Source organism: Oreochromis aureus, linkage group 8, assembly GCF_013358895.1.
Source record: "Oreochromis aureus strain Israel breed Guangdong linkage group 8, ZZ_aureus, whole genome shotgun sequence".
NCBI lineage: Eukaryota > Metazoa > Chordata > Actinopteri > Cichliformes > Cichlidae > Oreochromis > Oreochromis aureus.
The window spans coordinates 8,230,448-8,258,111 of NC_052949.1; the positions used below are offsets into that span (position 1 = coordinate 8,230,448).

Below are 27,664 nucleotides of genomic sequence, written 5' to 3' on the forward strand. Positions count from 1 at the left end.
GCGTAGCCTTTTTCATCTCACTGTTTTGGTTTTAAACATTTAATGTATTATTAAATTGCTTTTTTTTCTTGCTGGGTTCTACAAGTCAATTTTATAAATTAGCAACATGTGTTTGAGGGAAAAAAACTAACAAACTACCAATGACCTGAATGAGTCTAAAATTCCAGTGAATATTAGGTTTATCAATCAGAAATAACAATAAATTATTGATAATGCAGGCAGGTTACTACCAGCAATGAGGCAATCAGTGAATTATTGAACTAGTATACTTTACACATAACATAATATCAAAAAATAGCTCCTAGTGGCGTCAACTACTTTTCTTCTTCAGCGATGCTTTCTCAGTCCAGGTCTGTAATTACAGTGGAGTAAAACACGCTCAGTGACCGTCTCAAGTGTTCTATGATCAGCTCTTTAGCATGGTATGATGGTATGTAAGAAACATATAATAACATGGGGCATAGGGCATCTATAACAAGAACTGCTGTTAAAAATAAACTGCCAATATGTTTGGAGTGCAGGAAGAATTCCAGAGTACATTCCCCATATGTGGTATGTGGGGGTGGTAGATCAGGTCAAATGGAAAGACCTATTTGTGTCCTACACAGACAGCGATCCATAACCTCAAAGTCAGCATAAGCGTGAATGTACATTCCACTTTTTGCCACTATTATGTATTTCTGAAGTATAAAGCAAGAGTAGTAAGGACTGAATCCAGGAGAGGTGGAGGTTAGGGGGTGGTGCTCATTTTTTGCTATCTGTCAATATAAATTTAATGGCAAGGTGGTGAGAACAGGGAGTCTTTTGATGTGCGCTAGACAACAAGGTCCCTTTCTTTTGCACTACGGTGCCTTAGGAGATGGCCCACAGGCATGCTTGCACACACCTATTAAACACACATACATGTATGAAACCACATCAGAGATCTTTTTGCTACTGAATTGCTCCTGAGCATTGTCATGTTTGCACTAAAGGGAAACCAACTCAACGCCCTGATATTGAATACACCCAATCAAAGTGCAAGTTACACACACATACAGTAGGTGGCTGAGCTTTATAATCACTCCGCCCTCCCAGTCAGGAATCTTTATGGTGAAATTGCTCTCCACTTAAAAAACAGATGTTTTCGTGCTTTTTTCTTTAACGGTGTAGCCACTAAAAAGATTTTATAGACCCGATTAGATCTGAGATAGACTTTTTAACTTTACAGCTTAGCCTTCACATTGCTTCTGTTTCATCCCAGTATGCAAATCCAGTTAGCATCTGGCTCCAGATTCCACTTACTTTGTCTGCGGGCACTCGTTTAAAATGAGACATATTTTGATTTCGAGGCATATCTGCTTTACAGACAAATGTAATAAGATGAGGATGCAGAGACAGTTGGCATGCTCAGGTGGTTTGGTGGTATGTTTTCTAGGTGACTACTATACAAACAATGGCTAAACTCTTACACTACTGGTAATTCAAGCGACATTTATATTCCTCAGTAGGGCCAAAGGTTATACAGGAAGTGGAGTAACACAAAGGGTTGAGTCAGGGAGTGTGATAGTAGTGTTTACAGTGCATGCATTTGTATCTGTGTGTCCAAAGTTTGCTTAGGCTCAGAAAGCTATTCGCTATACTAACAAAATGAAATGAAACTGATACTCGATACGAATACAAATGGCAGCCTCTGCACAGGAGCAGGCCGACACTGGGCACAAGAGGGTCAGCGAACACGGGTGACAGAAAGAGACTGATGAGAAGTTATGAGGCTCAGGTCCTATAGGACAGCAGGTCCTACAGGAGAGCTAACCAAACTACAGGTGTATGTTTACAGTCTCAGTGCCAGACTTAAGTAAGTGTTTCGTACATGCCATGTCCAAGATAACAGTTAGGTCACTCACTGTGCAAGTAAGTTTCTGCTTTTTGTTTGGGGTTTGTCGTCACGTGCTACTAATGCCCTTGTTTGTGCTTCACTGGCTCAAGGCTTGTAGCTAACGTAGTGTTTAGAAACATAAAGATACCTTGCTCCAATTGGTAGTGTATAAGTACCTCTTTTTTTCTCAGGTGCTATCACAGTCACAAACAAAATCAGCATAATTTTTTCATAGTTAAAACAGGGCTCCTTTAAGATTACCAGTTAATATACAACATAAAGAATGTAGGTGTGAAACAGTCAATAGTTCTGTTAAAGGTTTTAATATATAGGTTGCAAGTGTGAACACAAGTTTCCACCATTTAGTACATTAGTAGCATAACATATGTGTAATTGTATTTAACTGTAGATATCAAGTTTTTGCCATTGTATATGATTCTTTTTCTTATTTCTTTTTATAAACTGCTGCATATCTGCTTTTAAAGTCATTGTGTTTACATTTAGGTCACCCACACTTTCATTTAAACCACTCCAAACCTACAGAAACAATAACTCTATGGGTCTTCCGATGATTCTCCTTTTAAGACTTGGTTTTAGGTGTACCCCACCAGACGGGGCATGCTAGGAAAGCTCTTGCGCATGCTCATGCACTTCTCCTGGTCCAGGAAAAGCGAATTGGCCTTGACAGATAAGTCATGTTCCAGGGATACTTTGGTCTTCACCAAAGTCTGCAGAGTGTTCTCGGCCTCCATCAGCCTCTCTTGAAGTTTCCGAATGGTGTCCTCGATCTCTCTCACCTCACTCACAAGTCTGAATAATTAGAGAGAGAAAGACTGCTTACTGTCAAATCTGAAACTTTTTGAAGTATGACATTGTGAGATTTGCAATTAAAGGTAATAATTTATATTATTGTTCATTTAAACCACAGAGAGGCCAAACCCCTCTAAAATGTATCAAATGACAAAGTTAAAAAATATTTTTGGCAGTAATTCACTGATATTACACTTTGTCACTCAATGAGGTTGATTAACTAAAAGTGATGTTAAAAATTAAGTTAAAAGTACAAATGGCAACCTGTTAAAATCAGGGAAATCAGTGCATTCTTTGTCAATGATTTGATTCTTGATTGAGAAATAGTATATTTGCATAATTTTCTTCACTCCTTGAAGTAATTTGTAACACACAAAAGGCACTCACTACATTGCAAAATAGCCTGAGATGCATTACCACATAATTACTAGTTATATCAACCACCAGAAAGCCGTTTTCCTTCTTAGGTGTGGTTCTGGCTCAGGAGGTAGGGCAAGTCACCTACGTCCATTGGAGTATGAATGTGTGTGAATCTTAGACAGACAGTGTTTACATAGAAAAAAGTGCTTGTATAAATTGGAGTGAATGGGTGAATGCGGCAACCTGTATAAAGCGTTCTGAGTACTCAGAGTAGAAAAATGCCGTATGGGAACCCGTCCATTTACCATTCCCGACTCCTAAAACTAGACATCTTTTTGTCCTTCTCCATGACCAGCTGGTGTCTGCTGATTGTAGCACAAATCTGGAAGGTTTGGTGATTTTCTTTCTCTATTCACCCTTAGTGCAAGTAACTGAAACTCAAAACCTTTTTATCTGGAGGAACAATCTATTAACATCTGAAATCACATCTGATTTGGAAATGTGGAACATGCTACCTGTGGTGTGGATTGTCCCTGCAGAGCTCTACGTTGGGTCTGCGGGTCCTCTCCTCAAGCCTCGTTTGGGCCACTTTTAATGGGGACTCTTTATCTCTGAGAGCCTTCTTTATTGACTCAATTAGCATCTCAGTCTGAAAGATCTCTTGTAGAGTCTGCATGAAAAGACAAAAGACAACAAATTGTGATGCAGCCGCTGAGAGTTCCAGTCATGTAAGCATAGCTGAGTTAGGCATGGTAATTAAGGGAAAGGCTGACCCGAAGCCAAAAGAGGGGAAAATGTGAGAATCTCAATAAAAACAATCATGTACAAAGCTGCAGACCTCGAGTCAGCTGAACACAGGCACACACATGCACAGTGGCCTGCTCTGTCTAACCCCATCTGATATAATTTCATTTCAGCCAATCGCTACTTCTTACAGCTGACAGTGAGTGAGGTTTATTGAAGACCTTGTGCTTCATATCACTTCTGTCAGTGTTCGAACTATCCAGCAGCTCTTGATGGCAACCTGAAATCAATGGGATAGAGTGTAGAATGTGACACAAGCAATGAACAAACTACTACCGCTCCTCTCCTCTCCTTTGACAGGGATGTTTTTCAAATATAATCCATATAATCCACCATAGAGGGCAAATCTGCACAGCTGATGGAGATAGAGAGTTTTAGAAGGAAGGGGGGGAAAGGATTGTACAGACACATGATCTCTTCCTAATAAGTGGCAAATGTAGTTAAATACTCAATAAGAAAAAAGGAATGGATTTTTTTTCTTTTTTTTCCCCTAAAATAAAACCATGTGATTGCCTCTGAAACCACTTTTCTTAATAATCTATTTCACGTTTTATTTCACATTGTGAAATAATCAAAAATGAAGTCCAACATAAGAACAAAATTAGGAACAGGCTGTAATTCATTACACTATGATTAAAATACAATAATAAAAAAAGTCCCCGTTACATAACCTTATCAAGATATTATTGTCTTTTATGAAATAAACCATGCAGAAAAGGTGATGACCTTAGCCAAGTGTGTTTGCAAGCTGTTCTTGGCATCAGCGGTTTCTGATATGCGGTTGGTGAAGGCTACGTTGACATTGTTGAACTGGTTCCACATTTCATTGGAAGTGGTGTTCAGCAGGATTTCTATCTCATCCCTGAGCTTGTGGGAGGCAGCTCGCTCGCTTTGGGAATGCAGGATGTTGTCATCTGTAAACTTGGACCACGAGTCAGGCAGAGAGATTCTGACAGAGAAACAGTTAGATGCATTTACAGCATGTTCCAACACTCCCACTGGTTTTGAACATGATGCATTTGGAAAAGAGTTTTTCAGATATCACAAAACTTTTTAGCTATTTTAGCCAAATTTCATTGTCATGGTTCTTAAACTTTTGCGAGGCAGGGGCTTGTTAGAAAACGAAAACCTTCAAAGGGCCCATCATAATAAACCAGATTATATAGTAAGTCTATTACAAAGAATTACTATGATTAGTAAACTGGTACAAAAATGAAGTGAGCTAATATAAAGAACACAATATGATTGTTTGGGGTTTTTTGTAGTATAACTGTACAGTTAGACATTAGATTTACCCTGAAGTCTTAGGTACACGCATTCATGTCCCTGTTAGGTTGCAATAGTTGTGGTTACTTACATGTTTATTGGGAATGACAATCATGTTAAATTGTATAAAGTTTTTTTTGTTTGTTTTAGCAAATGCTAGTATGCAAATGGGAGATGGTGAACATGGTAAAGCTGACACTCATGGTCATCATTTACACTCACTGGCCACTTTACTAGGTGCTGCTCCATTGCTTGTTACAAAAAACTAATCAGCCAATCACATGGTGGGAACTCAGTACATTTAGGAATGTAGACATTTTCAAGATGATCTGCTAAAGTTTAAACTGAGCATCAAAATGGAAAAAAAAAGGTGATTTAAGTGACTTTGAACATGGCGTGGTTGTTGGCACCAGATGGGCTGATCTACTTGGCTTTTCCCGCACAACCAACTCTAGAAATTGCATAAAATTACATGAGTAAGAGAAAATATTCAGCGAGTGACAGTTTTGTAGATGAGAATGCCTGTTAGTGTCGATGGTCTACAAAGACTGGCCAGACTGCATCAAGTTGATAGGAAATTAATTCAAATAATGATGCATTACAACCACAGTGTGCAGAAGAGCATCTCTGAATACTTGACATGTGGAACCTTGATGCAGATGGGCCACAGCAGCAGAAGACCACACCGGGTGCCATCCTGTTAGCTAAGAACAGAAACCTGAGGCTACCATTCTCAGTGTCTCACCGAAATTGAGCAATAGAAGACTGGAAAACTGTTGCCTGGTCAGTTTCTCCTGCAAGATGTTACGGTGAGAATTTGAAACATATAAAAAAAATATAAATGAAAATATGAAAGCATTAATCCTTTCTACCTTACATCAACAATTCAGGCTGATGGTGATGGTGTTTTGGTTTCTTGCCACACTTTGAGGCCCTTTAATATCAACTGAGTTAAACACCACCGCCTACCTGAGCATTGTTGCTGGCCGTGTCCACAGAGTGTCAGTCTTCTGATGGCTGCTGCCAGCAGTATAACACATGTCACAAAACTCAGATCACCTGAGCCTAGTTTCTTTAACACAACAATGGCCTCCAGACTCACCAGATGTCAATCTCAATGTGTTGGAAGCACCACACTGAATCAATACCACTACAAATTAAGGTAGTTTGGAAGGCAAAAGCAAGGTGCACCATATAAAGTAACCAGTGAGTGTATATCGTAGCCCTGGTGAGTGAGTGCAGCTTCACTAAGTTCCTGGCATTACTATTAACTTTTAATCATCTCATAAAATATTTACATCTCACTTGCAACAAATCATCAATATACAGTATATACAGCAACATTTTTATGTATTTATCTGGACACAACAATTTATCATTTTATGCTAGCGTAAACAAATTCTGGACAGCAATATCAAGTATTTAATCAAATATAATTGAATCGTTCAGATATTCAAATATATAATTATACTCACGAAGGGTCTAGTCTGTCAATTCCTCTGTAATAGCCAATACCATCTGATGTGTTCCTTAAATGGTGACACCTTTGATCTATCCTCTGAGCTGTCAGTTTGTCACTAACATCTCTTTCCAACTCATGTTGAGCTGCTCGGTTTGACCTAATAAATCACATAACATAAAACAGAAATGAAAACTTTTATAAATCAAGCACATGTCAAACTGCACAGTCTTAGTCAGATTGTCAGACTTACGCCAGCTGAGCAATGGCTCTGTCCAGATGTCGCCTCATCCTTTCCTGACATGACTTTATAACTTCTACCTCCTTTTTTAGCACAGGTAGAAAGGATATAACAACTTTCTTATTTCTGCAGTCATATTGGTCTCATGAGTCCCACATATATATAACCACACTGATCTTTCATTTTACCTTTATGAGGTCTTTCTCTACGTCATCGTGTACCAGGTCAATGGACATCCGCTTCTCTCTGTGGTACAGACACTCTTGAGACACCTGTTAGCAAAAATTTATTTTGACTAAAGCAAGCTGCAATGATAAATCCATAAGGATCATTTTCTTTATTTAGCTTTGATTGTGACACTCCAAAAGATGGGGATATAATATGATTGTAAAGAAAAACCCAATTTATATCAATATCCAAGTGTACATATACTGAGTTCTGCAACATGTTTGGATCATACTCCAATTTCAGTCACCTGGAGAAGTCTCTAAGAAAGTCTCCTGCCACATGATATTGGTCTAGAAAGGTGTCCCTGTCATCAGATATAAAGCCAGATCAAGTTAACTCTCTCAGGGGGACTATGGTCATTCGAACAGGGCACTAGGATGACCTATTTATGGGACTGACCCAGTGAAAGCACCGTCATTTTGAAGTGTTGCAAAGGATCATGCAAAAACTGTCTCTACAACCAAACAGAGGACTGCTTTAAAACTGGCATAATATGGATGATTGATAATATGCATGCACTCAGTTATAGTCTGACCAGTGTTATGTCATGTTTTCTCTCAAACAAATAAAAAATATCAAGCTAAACGTTCAAATAATATCACTCAAAATTAGTGTGCCCCCGTGAAAAACAAAATCAAAGTAACACACGCGCTCATTGAAACATATTCCTTCCAGTCTCACCTGAAGGGGCCCCTCAGTCTCTGCCAAGGCTCTCTCTAGCCTCCTTTTGACCTCATTAAGAGCTGCTATCTCTGTCACCATGTTGTCAATCTCATGGCTCAGCTCAGACTTCCAAAAGACAATGTCATTGAGCCTTTCTCCTATGTTCTTGCTGGTATTCTCCTGGGTTCGTCTGGTCAGTTGCTCTTTATCCTGCATCAGCCTGATGGTGTCTTTTCTTAGTCTCTCTGCGCTTTTCCGGGAAGACTCGGATTCCCTGTAGTTGTTGTGGTTGGACTTGTACCAGTCATCTGGAGTGTAGCGGGTGGACAGCGCACTCCTGTTGGATGGGTACAACACCGTCTTGGCACGAACCAGATCTAAATTCTCTCGTTTTATGGAAGGAGATGGGATAGTGCTGTTGCTCTTGTAATAGCTGTTTGTCCTCCACAGACTGGCACTGGGATTCATGGCCAGGGCTGCCTGGGGGTTTCGATAGCTGGATGCCATAGTGGAGATGGCAGGGAGAAAGTGGCTGCTTTTTGGCCGAGCATATGTTGCTGTCAGAGTGGATCCAATCAACTCCATTTTTCAAAGCCTGCAAGGGTTCAAAGTGGTACTACTGGTCCTGAGTCGAAGTAAAGAAAAAAGTTCTCAAACTGATTTGAATATTTTACATATTCATATTAGCTACCTGGATCAGACATTTAAAACAGTTTACAAACTCTGTAGGTTGGTTAGGTATACAAAGAAAACGTGTTTAGATGGCTCGTTGAAGTGAGAAGGTGGAAAATAAAATCAGAACTAAGGTGAAGCATCAAAGTAGACAAAGAACTGCCTTACCAAGATGAACGCCTCTCAGTTGCTCAACAGTGTCTTGTGACAAGCTGCCTCTCAGCTCTGTTTACCTGAGAATGAGCTCAAGAACGCACTAAAGGTAAACCAGCATGCATAATAGAAAAGTTAGCAAGTCATTCATTCAGGCAGCCAATGGTGTTGCACAGTCCTGGACAGCAGCAGCTGGCCTTGTTCAAGATTTCTGTTGACACAGAAGCAGTTGCCATGGGTTACTGCAACACTGTGCCAAGGATTTTCAGATTAATAGTGACCAGGTGCTTTTCTTTGGACTAGTAAATGCACCAGTATTACAAAATGTGTCCACAGGACAGATATAACTTTGATGTTTGTAATGTTTCTTCTTATTAGATTTCTTTATAAAATCCTACTGACCTCCTGTGACTTTAAAAAGTTCCAGTCCACTTTTCAACCAATACAGGCACAACTTATCAGGAACACAGTTAAAGTGGAAAAGTAAAATGCAGTGAAAACAACACAGCAAATAGATGCCTGTATTAAAAACCCACAGCACCATGAACTGTGATTTTTTTTTTTATTCACTGATAACTTACAGCTCTCCACATTCTGCCTATTCTCTTCTTTCTTCATTAAACAACATAAATATTCAAAATACAACCCAATCACTTTTTTAAGAATTTATTTACGGATGATCGATTGCTTTCAGTAGCTTAATCAAGCCACTTGTCTTCAAAATCCTTGATAGAAGGGAAGCAATCGGAGTTTTGTTTTTAAAGCAGTCAACTTCAGTTGGTCTCCATGCATGCACGCATTAGCTCACCGTCACCCTGAGAACCAAGCTGTCTGTATTGATTACAGTTACTTGTTTAATGATTCATGCTGCAGGAAGAGTCCACACAAACCCCTGTAGCACAGAATAATAATCTGTGTTGTGTTACCTACCATTGGAAATGAGGATCGTTTACACTAATCTGTTCTTAGGGGGTAGGGCTGGACAGATGATAGCCTGGTTTCCACAGGGACAAGGAAAGGTGTAACCAGGATTTATTTAGCTCTGTCTTAACCACAGAAGTGTGATCTGAACAAAATCTTTGAATGAGATTATTTTGGGGTCTTTCCAACCACCATATGTTATTTAATCTGCTGCTAATTATTTAGTGTTGTAATAATTTTAAAACTTTACTTGGCAAAGATTATGGCAGGTAAAGAGAGCTTTCTCATCCTCCATGCTGTATGATAATACTTAATACTAGCAACTTTCAGTGAGATCAGCTTTCCATCTTCCTGACATTGCACTTACACGCTCATAATGTAGGGCTCAAGCACAGAATGTTTTCTAACTCCGTGTTTGTAGAGAATAACACCTATATTGTTGTCCCTTTATGTATGAAGTGTTAAATACTGTTCTAGCAGCAATCATTTAGTTAGCTTATCGTCATTACATGAAAGAAGTTAGTACCCTTACAATCTGGAAGTAAATTAGTGTAATTCCCCAAGTAGGGTCCAGTCTGAATTTTATCTGTGTACTCAGGTATTTAAAGTGTACTGTACTGACAAGCTTAATTAATATTAGTTTTTTGGGAACAAATTTTTTTTGACAGGTTTTTCTTTAAGTAAAAAAACAAACAAATCCATCAAACCCCACTTTAGAGGTCACATAATGAAATCTCAAGCTCATTAATGAAGAATTTGTGATTGGCTTGCAGGTTTATGTGTCCTGCCCTGGAACCTCCTCCAAGACCTGTCCACTTTATAGCTGGAAAGGTCTTGGTGGCCACCACATGCACAGTTTTGCAGCCCGTGCTCAGGCTACTATTGTCATAAACATACAGGTTTAGATTTAGAATGGAATGGCGCGTCATTGCTCCACCCCTGCGGCCTGCAGCATCACTTAACATGGCTAGGTTGAAAAAGGCCATCCCACATGCTTCTACTGCCCTGACCTCATCCACTATAAATACGCCCCAGAAAAGCATGAAAAGCCCGCCTGCGTTTGAAATTCCTCCCCTGGATAGAACTGCAAGTGTCCCCTGGAAAAGTGATTCCTAGTGAAGCTCCCCACTGGCCTCTGAACATGAAGGAAATGTAAGAGGGGCCTATATATACTCCTGCCATGTGGCCCATGAGAGTATGTTGTTAATTACTGCACAGTAGAAATGTCTGAGGGAGCAAGCGTGCTGTCTACTCCACTTAAAGTACAGTGATACAGAACTGAAGGCTGTAATCTTCAGCGGAATAAAACCATTAATAAAACAGAGCTTCTAAATTGAGTCATAGTATGAAGTTTTAAGAAATAGTTTCCTTTTCTTATGTGGTATCCAGTAGTAGCCACTTAGCAGTCAACCTATATTGCTGTGGAAAAAAATGACAAGCAGGGAAATTATAGTGTCATAATTTTTGTAATTTATGTCCTGTGGTTTGGCAGAGGTGTCCAATCCTTGAATTTTTCTCATTTTGGCTGCAATGAAAGTGGCAGGGAAATGTCAAATTGGACTGGACAGGTAGAAAAATACACTGAACCTGCAGTCAGCATTCACTGCTTCACACATGTAGACATGTAGTTTGATATTATTTCTTTTGCAACATTAATACTGGAAGACATACAATGCTCCGGTGCTCCGAATTCAGAGATCGGTTTTAATAAGCTGTGCAGATACCAGTGTCCTCCTTCAAACACCCGACTACCAAAATAGCTGGAGATACAAAATAAGAACTTGATCCTTCTGCTTGAGTGTGGACAACCACAACCTCTCACATTCAATCTACAGATCATACAGACTGCCAAAAAAACAACAACACAGACCAGCTTCACACATAGTTAATCTATCAAATTAGTTATGTTAATCAGAGACAGCTACTTTGCAACCCTAATTTAAAAAAAAAAAAGATTAAAACTTAGTTTTTGAAAAATTAAGTCGCAAGCATCAATTTCAGTCCTTGCGTCTTTGTATTTTGCTGCATTCAGGCTCTATCATATTTGAGGGATTTTCTGCTTGTATGTAGATACCTTAAGTCCTGAGCTTTTATCAGATGCAACAAGTTACATTTTCAGCTATGTGGTGTTAAAGAAGACCCAGCAATTCCATGATGTGGGGCTAACATATGTCGGTGCTATGGCTGCTTATTTGACACTTTTTGTAGGAGCCTTTGTGAATCATAAGATATGTAAACTGTCACTATTTGGCCTGCATGCATAATTTCATTTCCAACTGCACATCTGAAACATTTTGTAACTATATCCTGCAAAGTTAGGATGCTATGGCATTGTTATAATCTGTTCACAACCAGAGCAGATAATTGCGGCACTTTTTTTCACTTTTCACAGAGACATATCAAACAAACAAACTTGGTGATAGTTCTCTTATTTTCATGCTATATGTAGCAACACACCCATTTCACCACACACAATCCCCTAAGGTCGTGTCCTTTCCTTTCCACCACTGACCTTCTGTTGATTGGGTAAGAATAGATGAGGGGAGGAGGTCAGATGTGTTTTCTAAACATTCCTAGTTAGTAAAAAAAAGTCCTTGTCTGTTCCCTCCCTGGGCCCCTGGTGCTTTCACTTCTTCAAACCTCGCCTATTTTGATGTCAACCTGGCAATTTTCCAAGCCTCTGGTTGTACCACACCTTCCTCTATTGGCAAGATTGATACGAGGTGCTTTCCTGTGCTTTGCTTACACTCCTGACTGCTGGGTCAAACAGATAAACTAGACTTGCAGCTGTCTTTATGCCCGACTATGCAGGCCATTATATTGGCATCAGTTTCCTCTCATAAATTCTAGATGGAGCCTTCTACGAGGAGGGTGGCCACACCTGGAGAACAATACAGAAGAAGTAATGAACCATTAAATCTAATGACGATATTAGAGATCCCCCACTGTGGTAATGGAGCATCCAGGTGGGAAAATCACAGGAGCCTCCTGAGCTTATCACAGATTGTCAGCAGTCACCTAAGGAAGTGCTTCTGTGTGTTCTAATGATTTCTTCTAATAGCCATAATACACATTCATCCTTGTGCTTCTATATTGTGAGTCCTCCAGTTTGCCTTCTTTGGTAACAGTGGTATGATGTTGAGTGAACTTGATTATTTAGGCTCTTATAACCTGAGGGGTCAAAGCAGTTCCTTGTAGGGGTGGGCCAAAATGCAACAAAAATTTAATTCTATAGATGAAATCCAGCCTCTGATTGCAATTTCATTTCATTTCTATGCTATTCTTTCATCTCAGCACCCTGAGAGAAACATAATTGTGACTATTCTATACAAATATGACCAAAATAAATTTAAAAAAATCATGGTTGCAATCTGAAAACCTGAAAATACACTCTTTCTCCAATATCGTCAGTGATATTAACAAAATTTCTAGGCCTTCTTAAAACTGAGTTCAAGTTGGCTTTTAGTAGATTTGATAGTCCCTTTTATATGTGATGTTACCAAGTGATCAGTACTATTTAGATTAAGTTTTTTTTTTTTTATTCCACTTGTTATGTTTAGAAGTTTTTGCATGTTACATGTTTTTTATCAAGTCAAAGTACAAAGCTGGTGATATAATTTTGCAGTGTGTGTGTGTGTGTGTTTGCTTGTGTATTATGTAAAATATGAATGTGATCTTATTACACTATTATAGAAGGTTGTTACTGAAGCTTGTGAATTGTTTTTTTTTATTCTTTACACTAAATAATGGTGCTCTATATTATATAGACAGGGTGTAATTTATGCCTTATGTGTATACTATTGTACATTTTGTACTATATCTGTGAAGCTTATTCAGTACGCTAAATGTTGCATAGCAATGCAAACCTATTAAGATGCTTCTTTGCCATGTGCATGTTTGTGTGGAGTTGCATGGCAACTTCCTACTGTATCTGCAGTCTGATGTCTGCAAGTGTCTGAGACAAAGAGCATTCTGTGTCCTCGGCATAAAGCAGGCAAATGGATATTGTATTAGATCCTCAGACAGAGGAAGCAGAGATGCGCAGACAGCCAGGCAACAGATATTTTTGTGTCCAGGGTAACTACAAAAAAAGCATTAAAGTTGACATTATTTTATACCCAAGCCATTCTAAGATTGGAAATACTGATCCATCATCATTAGGCATTATGGCTGTTAGTGGTTGGCACAAAATGAATTGCACTTGTTGCCATCTGCTTTCTTTCCAAAGTGCACAGATAATTATTAATTTTCATAAAAGGACATCACATAAATCACTTGTAGCAGAAACATTGCAAGCTGCTTTTGTTTTTAACTGTTTAAAAGATGAAGTTAAGAGGGTTACATCTACCCTAGTATACATTTGAGCATTTTAATTGTGAGTGATATCTATCTACTTTAATTCATATTGCAAATAAAGAAAATTAAATGCAATGGATGGATTTGGTTTGCGTGGTGGCTGGCTGTCATGTGGTGGTACAGGGAAGGGCAATGTGTGTCTGACAGGACGGGCAAGAGGTGGATGGCCTCTAGCCATCCCCCACTCTGTGATCAAGGCTCCCAGTTGCAAACTTCCAGAGTGGGACGAGGGGCCATGAATGGAGGGCTTTGTTCAATCCGTGGTCATCACATTCCACTGGAGCCACTGTGTGGCATTCAGCAGAGCGGAGGAGAGGGCAGGCCAGGGCAGGACAGGACAGACGAGGGGAGGCCTGGAGAGGAAACACTAAGCAGCCTCTCTGTCTGTCACATCAAAACATTAAGATCTGTGCCATTTATGTAGAGGAAGTATTTTTAGCTTGGTCCGAATGCTGTAGATGCTAAAGTCTTTGCACTGTTTATGTGTACTTTTTAAAATACAAAGCCAGGCTTTAAGATTTTCTTATGTGAAGCTTCTTGACTTTTCATGACCTGCAGGACAGCAATGCACCTTTACTGGTGAGCCACGACATGTATGCTACCTATTTGTAAAGCAATGGAAGGGGTTTTTTTAGCAGAAATGTTGATTTTTTTTAAGCAGTTCAGCTCTCTGTGAATTGGTCACCACTGTTCTATAAGGTTACAGTTAGACTGGTGGTTGTAATTCTAGATGTTTTTTTGGTTAAATGGTTAAGAAGAGGAATGAAGTCTAATGTTTCCATGCTGACTAAGGAGCTGAATTATTCAGACTGGGCGTGTGTGTTTTAATCTCACACTCAGCCCTCTACCCCAAATTAGGGAAACTGCAGCTTGGCAAGACAGGAAGAAAAAATGAATGATAGAAACTTGAGATGGTTACACCGTGACTCATTATCATGCACGTAATGGTCATAGCAATATGTAGAGCCTTGATCATGAACTAAGAACCCTGCATTCCACGGGCTGGTGCCATTTAGGGGCGTAGGTGTTAAATGAGGCATGTGGCCAGCTGATGTGTAAACTGTATTCAATACCAAAAGCTAGGAAAGGAAAAAGGGAATTTAGGAAGTATATTTCCAGTTGCATTTAGATTATTTTCCTCTGCCATGTTACACTGCCTCCCTTTTTCCATTCATCCCTCATAATAAATGTTCCATTTATCGCAGTTCTCGAGCTATCCTTTTTTATAACCACTCAAAGTCTGTCGTCTCACACAAAGAGGTGTCTGTCATTGTTTATGGGAGACTTGTGCACTGTGCCTTGGCAGCATGGGAACAAGGGTTGGAAGAGCGGCTGCCGGCTGGGTTCAGAGTCCAGATGGACTCTGTGACTGTGTCATTTCTGTTGCACAATCTGCCACCTTACAGACACTGTTGTCTCCAAGAGGAGATACCTGTACAAGTGAAACTGAAGGCAGACTGACCCCATATTCTTCTTGGCCATAGATGTCCTCCTTAAGCTTTTGCTCTTTTCTTCATTTAAAAGTTTTATAAAGTTCAGAATTTACAAACGCAAGCAAACTATGAGAGCTGAAACAGATGGAACGAGAGTTTATAGCTTTACTGAAACAAACTTTAGAATTCCTTCTCATCCACATGGTTTTTAAAACACTCCCCTAAGCTTATTCATTCCTTTAAACATTCTCTTTAAACTGCAGCCTTTTCATTACCTAATAAAAAGATGCTCCAGTGACTCAGTTTTAATCTTGCAAGTATGTGTACCGTAAACAGTAGAGATATGAGGTATGTAAAACACACACATCCAGCACGTACAAAGCCCAGACTCCCCCTCGTCTTACATTGTCTTTGAGTGCTGTCAAAGGTCAAAGTGCATCCAGCAAGATATCAGATTGATTTCAAAGGCATGTTTTCATGTTAGGGCATCTGAGGTGCACACAGTACTGCAGCGCATCTTTGATATCATTTGTCTAATCAGAATTAGAGCAGAAGCATGGTTCATATTGTAATCAGCTGTTCTGTTGTTGTCTACATGGAAATTTACCTGACAAGTGGTCTTTTTAGTGAGTTCTACTCACTTGAGCACAATATAGTGCCAGTGTCATTTCAAGCACCATGCAACCACACCAGCACCACACGCTTGACCATAGATTACTGTTTTTTTAAATCACGCTCTCATTTATGCACACATCCTGTCTGAATTCGTTTCTAACAGCTTACACTGGCCAAACAAAAGGCCAAGGAAGATTCAGATTTACCAGTACAAGGCGGAGAAAGGCATTTAAAACCATGGCTTTTTTGTTCAGAGGCATTTTCCAACCTCTGCGCCCTCCCCCTCCGTCTAAAATGCCGAAGGCATCTGGTTGACAGCTCCTCACAAGCTTTCAAATTGTTCTCTCTTTCCCAAATTTGGACTGAAGTAGAATGCCGCTATTGTTAACATGTTCAGCAAACTTGAGAGAATTTCATTTATCTTTCCTGGCAGTGTAACAGTCTCATAAATGGAGGCAGTGGGAACTTTTCATTTTGCTAGACAAGATTTTGCCTTTCCCACCTTTTTCAGGGCCCTGGGATGCACTGTAGGCTGTGTTTATCAGAGACAAACTGTGGGTCACTGGTATGACAGTCATTCAGTAGAGGTGTCAAGATATTATAAGTGGCGTAGGCATGTGAAAATTATGGCCATATGGTTCTCAATTTTGGCAGCGCACACAGAGCTGAACTGTAAAAATGTCTCAGTGGAATTACAGTGGACACTTCTTCAGCCTCTGTCAAATCCCTGAGTATCATATTTAGCCCCTACCATTAGAGTCCATTCTTACTTTGATTATGATGTTCCTTTAGTATGTGTACATCACATGATGCCATGTCAGGTGTATGTGCCACGTGAGGAGTACCCAGAGCTGTGAGTTAGCCCTCTGCTGGCTCTCGTGGATCTGTGGCAATTATATGCCCTCATCTTGTGTGTAGAGAGGATAGCATGCAGCAGCTGGGAATTCACAATTACCTCAGTAGGAGAAGCCAAAGTCAGCAAAAAGAAAGGCCTAGACCTTTTGAACTATGTGGTCAGTGTCAAGGGGTAAAGCGGGCATGAAACCAAAGTCATGTTACTGATTTTGTGGCAATACAGTCCAAGAAAACATGAATGACTGAGGCAGTGAGTCATTTTTGCTGATAACAGCCCCTAACTGATAAGATTTCTTACTAAGCTTTTTGTATTTAACTCTTCTTTTTGTGGATTGTTCTGTCGACTATACTTACTGTTTTTTGTTTTAACCTTTGAACTTTAGATCACCAATTCTATTCAATAGTGCACCAAAAAATTACACCAAGTCAGACCTGAACAGTTAAGAATTTGATATATTTGAACATATTTACCAGATGTAGCAATCAATTGTAACTCTTTCAGTTCCATCTGCCTCTAATTCGCTGTACAAGTGCCATCATCTCTCCTGCTCTGGTTCTGTGTGTAAAACAAGCTGCTGCGGTGAACTTGCACTTATCTAACGCAGTTTTTTTCACTCAGTGTTTGAGGTGGCCACCCAAAGCCTCTTACCACACTGCATGCTGCTCCCAGCCAGCATGAGAAGCAGAGGAAGACCTTCAGTGTTTTACTGCCTCCTTCCCTCTCTCTCCTCTCATTTACCCAGAATGGGCATCACGTGCCTATGTTGTTGATCCTGGCCACTGAGGACAGCAGGGCACAGCTGCACTAGGGATGGGATTTCACTGATCCTGCAGTGGAAAACCTCATCGTACTGTCCCCTGGACAGCTGCATATGAAAGAGCATTAGCATCATCACTGTGATGTTTGCAATTGTTTCGCTGTGTAGGGGAGCATGGTGGAGTAATACAAGGTGATGTCCCTTACTTTGTGAGAAGTCGGACCTCTGCCAGCTCCATCCAATCAACTGTCTGGCTAACCAGATGTATAATCACGGAAGCATCATCAAAAACTAGTCCTACATGTTTTCAGGAGCATGCAAAGTATTCAGGGTCAAACAAATGATATGCAAAGTTTTAATGTTTTGTGCACTCAGCACTTTTTCATTTATCTCCTAAAAGATCGGAGAGAAAGAAGCCGATATAAACGTACTACACAGATATGCATTATATAGATTATAGTATATAATCTATATAATGCACATCTACAATTATGAATTCTGGTTTTCATGCATAATGATAAAGTAAACTGATGTTTTTTCAATGGTACATATAGTGTGCACAGAGAATTTCCTGTAAATGCAATATTGGTTATCTTCAGGATTTCTAAGCCAGTGGGAACTGGACTATTTTCATATACCACATGCATATATTTAGACATGCACACATTCAGCTGTGTTTCCGTCATACTGTTTCCCTCAGCTTACAACTGCTCACAACCAGACAGTACAGCTGTGAAATCTTAGAGCTCAGCACTCCTAGTGAGAACTGGATCTGTGCACAGAAACATAATCATAATAACAGAACCAGCAAAGGAAATAAATTGAGTTGTCTCCTCTTGTCCTTAGAAGGTCTGCAGACAGGGAACTGTTGCATAAGCGAATGCCTGCATGACAGAAGTGCTACTTTACTGTTTATTAGGTGTAGTTTTTTTGCAGGCAGCTCTATGCCTGCTGTCTGCAAAGACAAACAAACACCTGTTACGTGTGACAAACTGTGAAATTTTCACTACCTGCCAGCAGTGATGAAAGAAAAAGATGAGCGCAATCAATAATCTCCCACCGTCCAAACTGAGGTCATACCACCCTCCCACTCTGGTTATTAACAAGTTATATCAGTGAGAATTAATGACATTTCAGCATGAAGCAACTGTGATGTAATGTATATTTACAAACATTTTTTCTTCTTCATCTGCAGACCAGAATCCATCCTGTGGGAGTGGCTGCTGTGAGCTTTACAGACAGGAAGAACCTTTAAGAGCTTTTTAGAAAATTGCTCTCCGGAGAAACTGCAGGATGAGGGAAGCTAAATGGAGGGCATCTGTCTGGCTTGAAGAGGGTTGATGAACTTGTGAATTTAGCAGAAGGGCATATAAAAAATTAGAAAGCCAGAATGAAAATGATTCAGCATAAGAGGCTGAAAGAACACTATAAGGCAAGTAGAGAAAGGAAAAACAGAGAAAATGTGCAAGAGTGAGGAGGAGACATGGTAAAACAAGGACATTTTCCTTAACTGAGAGGATGCATGTAGCAAACTGTGGAGGGAGAAATAAGAGAATTCAAGCGAATGTCCATACACTGCATCTCATCACACGCTATGTTTGGTGCTCTTTGTCGCCACCCTTGTGTCTGTGTGAGCAGAACAGTGTAGCCTTTGTTTGATGCCGCAGTTTCCAGCAGTTTCATCCAAATATTTTACGTAATGTAGGCAGGCTGTAACTAGGCATGTGGCACACAGCAAAGGGGCTTCACACCTAACAAGCCATTTCCGATAAGAATGGCGCTGTCTGAAATTTTTGTCTTCAGGCTTTATGGCGAAAGATGTTAATAACAGGGGTGGTAAAAGGAAGGAAATGGAGAAAAAATTACTTGATAAATAAAAAAAAAGCAGTAAAATGGAGAGAATGGAAGGGAATAAGGAAGATGGCAAATATAGAAAAGCAAACACAGAAGTTGAATTTTTGAAGCTGGTTTTGCTTCAGTTACCTGGCCTATCATTAAAGCAGTAATGAGGAGCAGACAGGGCAACAGCTCACCGCTACAAAGAATGCAACTTTCCCACAAAGGTTAACACAATTTCAAAGTTCCAAGTAGGTAAAATATAAATTTTCTCCCTTCCTTCACTGTAATGAAGTGGTTTATCTTTATTTTTAGAAGCCCAAAAGAGAGTAGCACCCATTCTTCACCTGATTATAGTTAGTGATTATGGTTATTGCACAGGTTAGTGCTTCCTATCCTCATCTACTCATGCATTTTCCTGCAGTAGAGTCTGGTTGCATCTATATTATGAATGAGCTTATTATGATGCATAACTTGTGGCCTGAACTTGCTGACGCTGTTCTGGACAAGTTCAAGAGTACAAAAAGAATAAAGAGTATTTGCTTCCTAAAATCTAATTTCCTGAGCATAGACTCTGCATACAGAATATAATTTTAAAAAGGGCAGTATCCTTGCTTATTCACATATTTACACATTCACTTTTAATATAAGCACTGTGTTCCTGAAGTGAGGAAGCTACAAATTTAGCTCTAGGGTTTTAGTCAAAGCATAACCACATGGCTTCAAAGCCCCTTAAAGTACTTTTAATTGGCTTGATAACAACAATTAAAACTCCAAGTCCAGTTCTTTCTTCATAACAACCAAAATCTGTTGGCTCTATTCTTTTTACAGAGCCATTTTTCCTTTTGGCTGTGTTTTTAGTTTGTGTGTTTTTCTGGTTTTTCCTTTTGGTTCTGTAGAAATGTGTGTACCTAACTGTCTGACTGATAAATTATACATTTGAAGGAACCCAACTGGTCACAGAAAATTGGAACCGCTTCTTGATCCTGGTTCTGCTGGAAGCTTCTACCTGTAAAAAGGGAGTTTTATCCATCTTATGCTTTCCAGATGATAGGGGTCGTCTGATTGTTGATGCTTTCTTTCTATTACTGTAGAGAGAGAAAAACACCAAACTTACAAAATGAAGTGCCTTGAGGCAACTGTTATTGTGAGTTGGCACTATATGAATTGAAATGAACTGAACTTGTAAATCATATTGTCTACCATTAGGCTGCATGCAAGACATTTAGGGTTTGTATCCTCATTTAAACTGGATAGGTTTCTATATGTACAGACGCAAAAATAATAAATAAGGCTCTCTTTTCTTTGCTGCACTCTTTTGACTTGAGGCATCTTCTCTCAGCCTATAAAGCGAAATTATTTCCCCTTAGGTTTTACAGCGCCAATTACAACACCACCTGCAGAGTATTCGGAAGGACTTTAATATACTCATTTACATTTTCAGTGTCTGTGATAAAGTAATTAAGGTTAAATGGCAGCACTTACTGTAATGTGGTGCCATGTTTTGGTCTGAATACTTAGCAAAGCTCTACTGACACAGAAGGGGTTTCAGAGCCACCAACAAGTAGTTTTGTGCTGGAGTTCAACAACCTGAGACGTAATTTTGACAATTAGTTTAAAATTATTGGAGAAATATATTTTGACATTATGAGGAGTTTGTGCTTATCCGTGTTCCTGCCAAGAGTTTAATGAGAAGATAATAACTTATATAACTTAGTAACTTAGTTTGGATATATACATAATGATGTAGGTGAAATGTGATTTTTTAAAAATATTAATATGTGATTGTGATTATTGTTATTATGATCGATCTGGTAGCGTAATCTGATTTAAAACAGAACAAAAACTTCATTTGACCTTAAAAAAAAGAAAAAAAGTCCTTTTGACTCACAGCTCAGGCAATCACGAGACCACAACATTTCAGTTTCTGCTCTCACGTTCTCATATGTGGTTTCAAATTGTTAATCTTAAAGCTGTTGTAATTTATTTCTGTGTTATTTGATGTAGTGTCGCGTACCAAAAACAAGCTAGTAGATGTTTTTTATTTTAAACCACAGATTGAAGAATGGAAAGTTTGCACGGGGTTAGGGGTCTGGAGACTTCCAGCCAAGTCTGTTTAGTGTGTGTTTGTGTTAGAATAGAGAGGAGTGCACATGACAGAGAGCAGCTATTTTCTGGACATGCTAAATAGGATGATCCTGCCCTTGTGACCTGACATGCACTCAGATCAGTCAACGCTGCAGACACACCCAGTTACTTAAAATGCCCCGAGTGACCTTTTCCGACAAAAAGCGTTGATTTGAATAGGATGAGAAATTCCTCCAACTAGTGTGTGAAACCTTGTGTATTAGACCGTAAAGAACCCCAAATATTGTTATAGTTGGCCCTTTTGCCTCCAGTGTTGAGAGCTTCAGGAATGCTGCTGTCCTTTATTGGTGCCAGTTCTGGTAACACCCAAAGCATCTGAAGCATGCCAGGCTGGGTGGGCTCGCCATTTATAAATACACCCCTCAAAACATGTCTAAAGTTCACTGTGTGGTTTTCACAGCCACAAGCTCCATAGCCATGTCTATCCATGTGTATTTGCATTTATCGTGTGCTTGCATGTGCATGTGTCAAGGCAACCGTTCAACAAGATATCAGACGGGTCACTGCTACAGTAAGACACACCATGATTCACACTTGCATGGTTGTGTATTTACAGCCGCTGAAAGACTATCCTGGGTTTATGTAAGTATGCCTCACATGTAGACACATCATTCGGTTGCTGCACAAGATGTGTTTTTAAAGTCATGGGTCATATCTACACCTACACTTAAAACAACTAAATCAGTTTGTCTAGGGGTACACGGGCGATGTGATAGGCCACAATGATATCAAAGTTTTTATTAGCCTAAAGATAATATTGGTGGAAGTAAAGGACACATTATCCTTGTTTTGTTTCAATAAGCGGCCTGAGCGAGATACGAACTGCCAGGCATTTTATGAGATAATTTTAAAAGTTAATATTCAACTTTGTCATTCCTCATGTCTCCACTGGTTTTGAAAACTGACCTTAATAGCAAGGCAACACTGTGGAGGATGTGGGGCAAAATCAGAGTCTGCAAGTTTAGCAAAAGCTGATATCATACTTTCTCTTAGTTAGCCAAATCAAGTTGCTGACTTGGCCAAATCAAGGTCAAACAAAGTTCTGTGTGTGTGTTCCAAGAAAACTGTGTGTTCCAAGAAAACACAAGAATTGAAGCTTTGTGTTGAAGTTAACAGAAGGATCATTCCGAAATATTCCGTTTGTATGGATAGGATGCATAAATACAGCTACTGGTAACTCTTTTAAAGTTAGTTAAAGGTAAACATTGTTTCAGTGTTGCATTGTGTTTCAGGAAAAGAGAAGCTGAATAAATAATTGTGCATGCTTATGAAGGTGGAATGAGATGACAAGTCCCTCATTCAACAAAGTCAAATGAGACTATTCCTGCATTGGAGTTGGTCCGGAAAAACATGTACACATCCACTCACTACTATTTTTTTAACCATCTTTTAAACCTTTTAGGCTTACAGCACTTCAACAGAACTTTACAGAAGGTGGAATTTCATTATATCAATTTAATTCCTATTTGCTGAGTTACAATTAGTAAGTCCTACATGAGCTACATGAATTAATCTGGATTTTAAGTCAAAGTAAAACACAAAAAAGAGTAAATATGTTTTTTGATATGCAATGCTATACAAGTAGGAGGGTTCAGTGATCACTAGAAGTTTATGTAAGTTCTGCATGTGTTATTTTAAAGGTGCAAAGTATCTCTGTTTTTCTCTGTGCTCACAGCATAAAGCACAGGGTGAAAAATGGGCAGAGTCGTGCTGTTTTTCTGCATCACTCACATACTCTTTACATCTGACAGTTCTGGGGTGATGTCAGATGTTTTAGAAGCAGGTGGGAAACAGCATGGGAGAAAGTGAATTTCTGTTACTGAGGTTGTTAGCTGAATCCTCGTGCAATCTATGAGATTGTTTGCCTGTTTTTCTAGAAATGCTTCATAGTCTTCACAGACAAAATGCCTCAACAGTTTAAATAGTTTGCAAGTGTATGAAAGTAATTATTTGCACATGTATTTGGTTTTTCCTTTTTTGAGGTGGTTGATACATATAGTGCCCATGTAAATAAACCCGTTACCTAAAAAGGAGGTGCTGTATTACACTGTGTGTGGTCCTTGTGAAAGCTTCTTGGACGTTTGCATGCTTGACAGAAAATTGCTGGATGCGAGGAATGAAGTTGATCGCCACTCTCCGAATCTCTTTGTGGTTTAGCGGCCTTCTCAAACATTCTCTATGCTGTCAAATATTATAGTTAAGCAGCGAACTATTGACATCCGTAAGTGTTGCTACAATTAAATTACATTTAAATTCACTTAAATGCTAAACTTGAACCACTTTCAACATGGAATATGCAACATTCCTGTCTTCATCAGCAACTTGGAGGTTAGTCTGACATTAATGTTGAGAGCTTTATTCCAACATTCAGGATTAATGGAGAGCCAGGGTCCACCTGATGTTTTCAAGACTGGACAGTGGGACTACTTACAGTAGAGTGTTTAAATCGATTGATGTGTAATGTCTTGTTAGGACTGACTTGATGGTATGAAGGAGCTGCCTCTTAGGTGTGTGGAGATGCTGCTGCAGTGGTGGAGGTAGCAGAGCAGAAAGCTACACCCACATCAAATATTCTCTAAAGGAGATATTCTGAGCTTCCTGCATGTCTTTCCACTCTCTGAATGACCTCTTCTTGCATCTCATACTCCCTTGCCAGTCTGCATACTCTGTCCTCATACTCCATTTGCTCCTGGATGCAGAGAGTAAGTCATTTTCAAGTGTCTATGTCGAGCAAAAGGCTACGCAAGTCCAAGGTTTCTTTTATAGTTGTTTCTTTCTGACATCAGTATGTTGTAATCATGTAAATGTCTATATGTTTATGCAGTTTGTGCAAACACACTTATCCTGTGTTGAGACTATTAAAAAGTAATCAGGGTGCTGTCAGGTTAATGAAAAACAGGGCATGTCTGAAAGGTTTAATGCTCTGCACAAACTTTCCAATGTCTTAAACTTGCACACTTAGTGGCTGCACATTTTTTCGCTTCAAGGACAAATTGTGCAAAAAAAGGAAAAAAGAAAACTAACAGTCTGCTGGTGATGCATGGCTATAGTGACTGAGGTTTGTGAATGGCTGGCTTAATGGCTCATTATTGTGCTGGTGGCTATAACCACTGCCAGTCAACATGAGGCTTGCTTGGTTTGTAAAGTAAATGTTGTTATGAATCAGACCTTTAAATAGTCAGAAGTACTCATTCTGAATGTTTTCTGCATCCGACAGGAAATCTTTACTAGCATTATGGCCCAAATTCTCAAGCAAAGCTCCAAAATGTAATATGTGAAAAAAGATCGGTAAGCCTTGGGAGTTTCAAAATGCCAGTTCATGTAGGATATCAATATTTAAGATTACAGAAGTAGAGATAGTGGCCTTTTAGGCATTCATTGTAGGAATTTGATATAGTGTAGACACTTCTTGACCTTTCAATTAATTCCTTAGTCTGGCGTCATATGAGCTTGTATCCTTTTATTCTGTCATATATTTGTACAAGAGTGACTAACTATCTTATGATCTTGCTTTTTATTGTACAATATCGTACCACAAAAATGAATCAGCTTCATCAACACAGGAAATTTCTGAAGTATTTGGCAGTCATGACTCAGTGACACTTAACAAATCAGCCATACTGGATGCAGGATGGGAGCTGGCAACAGTGAGGTCATTTCCTGCTTGATATTGAGCTTTTCTGTGTTGGACAAACTTTATGAAGGGTTTCAGGAATATAACCCCCAAATCCTGGAGCTATGACCACAAACTAGAAACCCTTCCTCGGGATATCTTTAACCACACACACAAATACACAAAACATCTTCCAAAAAAATAAACACTAGAGTGGAAAGGGAGGTGCGCATGATATAGTAGTGAAGTACCGTCCAGTTCATTTCCTCCCCTGCATTTTGTTGCAAAATCACTCGCAACCCCACCCCAGCATTTTCATTCAGTGAGAGACAGTGAAGAAGAGGAAATATGCATGCAATGGCTCCTTTCCTCTCTTTCCAGGGTGAAGATGAATACACAAATATGCCTTTCCAACCCAACCCCCTCTCCAACACCACCACAGCCCTTCCTCCTAAAAGCCACTTCATGGGGAAGGAAGCTGACCCGGTCCACCCTGCTGAGGTTAAATCCAAGAGGGGTGAAGAAAAGGGTGTTGGCCTGGACCCCTCAGCTGACAGCAGGAAACGCTAAGAGGAAACTGAAAGGGATTGTTTGTCCTTTTTCCAATAGTAACAGACAGGATGTATAATGTCAGAGAGGCGATGTGAAGCTATGGCATGTGAAGACTTTGCCAGCTTACTGTGATAGGTGAAAACATCCAGTGTACTATAATTTCATATCAATAATCCGTGTTTTGTATAAGTGTTTATGCATGGATGGATGGATCTTCATTGGCATTTAATGTGTATTTTAACAAATACCTAATCTAACAGTTAAACCCTCCCAAAAAAGAAAACAAATACTCCAAATAAGAAAACACTTATAGCTAAGAACAATCAATTCAGCTAAGCACACTAAGGTATTTCCTCTTAGACTTGCCAATGCTGCCTAAACGTGTTAAATACAAAGGGCTCTACACAAACCCTTGCTGCTACCAGAGGTCATAGGAGAATGGCCAGACTGCTGCGAGCTGACAGAAGGGCAACAGTAACTCATTACAACCAAAGATGCGGAAGAGTTTCTATGAATGTGCAACACATCAAACAAGCAGAAGAGCTACAGCAGCATATATGTGTCAGTCGTATCTGCTAAGAACAGGAAACTGAGGCTACAATTTGCATGGGCTCACCAATATTGTAGAACAGAAAACGTTTTGGAAAAAAAGGCCCGGTGTTCTGACAGAACGTCCTACTTTGGCAAAACTTCCTACCGTAAGTAGTTTATGCACATTTCTGCTGTCACAGAGTAATTCCAGCACAAATTGAAGTAGGTATGACGGTTTGCCACTTAACTTTGCCCATCAGAGTATGCTTGTAGCTCACATTCATAAAGCCTGGACGGTTTGCCACTCTTTATTTTACCCGTTAAAGTATGCTTGTAGGTCACATTCACAAAGGTAGCATGGTTTGGCACGTAATTGTACCCGTCAGAGTATGTTTCTAGGTCTTGTTAACAAAGGTAAGATGATTTGCCACTGAATTCTACCTGTAAAATTATGCTTCTAGCTCATATTCACAAAGGTAGGACGATTTGCCACTTAATTTTAACTGTCAGAGTATGTTTGTAGCTTATATTCACAAAGGTAGGACGGTTCGCCACTTAATTTCGTGTTGTGCGCATGCGTAGAAACAACGGGTAGGATGGTTTGTCAGGTAGGATGGATTCCCAGAACACTGGTCTTAAATTTTGCTATAACATTGAGATAAAGGCAAGATGCATTCAGCATGAAGGTACGAATCCACCATGCCTTTTATTAACTTCAGACTGCTGCTATAACATTCTTTTAGCACCAACCTAGCATAATTTAAACACCACAGCTTACCTGAGTATTGTTGCTGACCATGCCCATGCCTTTATGATCAATGTGCCACATCTTCAGCTTCAAACAGGATAACACACCATGCCATGCCATCTAGTCATCTGAAACTTCTTCTTTTGAACATTAAGTTCGCTGTACTCAAACAGCCTCCAGAGTCACCAGATTTCCAATAGAGTACCATAGATATGTTTAGGGATGGGAGATTCACAACTTCATTGAATCTATGTCACAAAAAATGAAGTTAGTATTGAAGTCAAAAGGGGGTGCATCCAAGTATCAGCAAGGTGTACCTTACACTGGTAAATTTAAAGTTTTTTGCCACAGCTAGTTGAATATTGCTAGTTGTTAGCGCCCAGTTAGTATGTTGCCACATTTCAAGAAATGACATTGTTGCTTACTTTTCCAAATGTTACATTAGAGATACTTCAAAATAATGTACTTTCATATGATAATATAACTTATATTAGTACAATAACTTCAAAGGATTAATCATTAAAAGAATTTAGAAATGTTAATATGGTAATATCTTTAAAATGTGTTTCTGTAACCTCCACCTCTGCTAACCTCCTTCACGCACTTCTCAAACTGGTCCCTTTTCAATCCATTTAGCATGATTGATATGATGATTAATGAGAACCTGACAGGTTGTTTTTGTTTTTCTCCTGATGATTCGAAATACGGAGCTATGCTGAAATGCTTAGCATCAGCTAAAATCTATTAAAAGAATGAAGGAAAAATAAAATTTGTCCATTTAATT

At 39.4% G+C, this 27,664-nt stretch overlaps 1 protein-coding gene across 2 annotated transcripts; it reads right to left on the reverse strand.

Annotated features, from left to right (window-relative positions):
* Positions 1-2,165: 2,165 nt before the first annotated feature.
* tekt3 (tektin 3) lies at positions 2,166-27,179 on the reverse strand. Of its 2 annotated transcripts, none has more exons than XM_031760167.2 (9): positions 26,911-27,179; positions 8,530-8,617; positions 7,708-8,314; positions 6,987-7,070; positions 6,811-6,881; positions 6,574-6,717; positions 4,559-4,781; positions 3,544-3,698; positions 2,166-2,668 (listed from the first exon to the last, which is right to left on the reverse strand). In XM_031760167.2, the coding sequence occupies exons 3-9, from the start codon at positions 8,272-8,274 to the stop codon at positions 2,452-2,454; spliced, it is 1,461 nt and encodes a 486-aa protein (XP_031616027.1). In that variant the 5' UTR covers positions 8,275-8,314; positions 8,530-8,617; positions 26,911-27,179; the 3' UTR covers positions 2,166-2,451. The 2 variants fall into 2 exon arrangements, with proteins under 2 accessions (XP_031616027.1, XP_039472109.1); XM_039616175.1 differs by having other exon boundaries at positions 8,530-8,725.
* Positions 27,180-27,664: the final 485 nt, after the last annotated feature.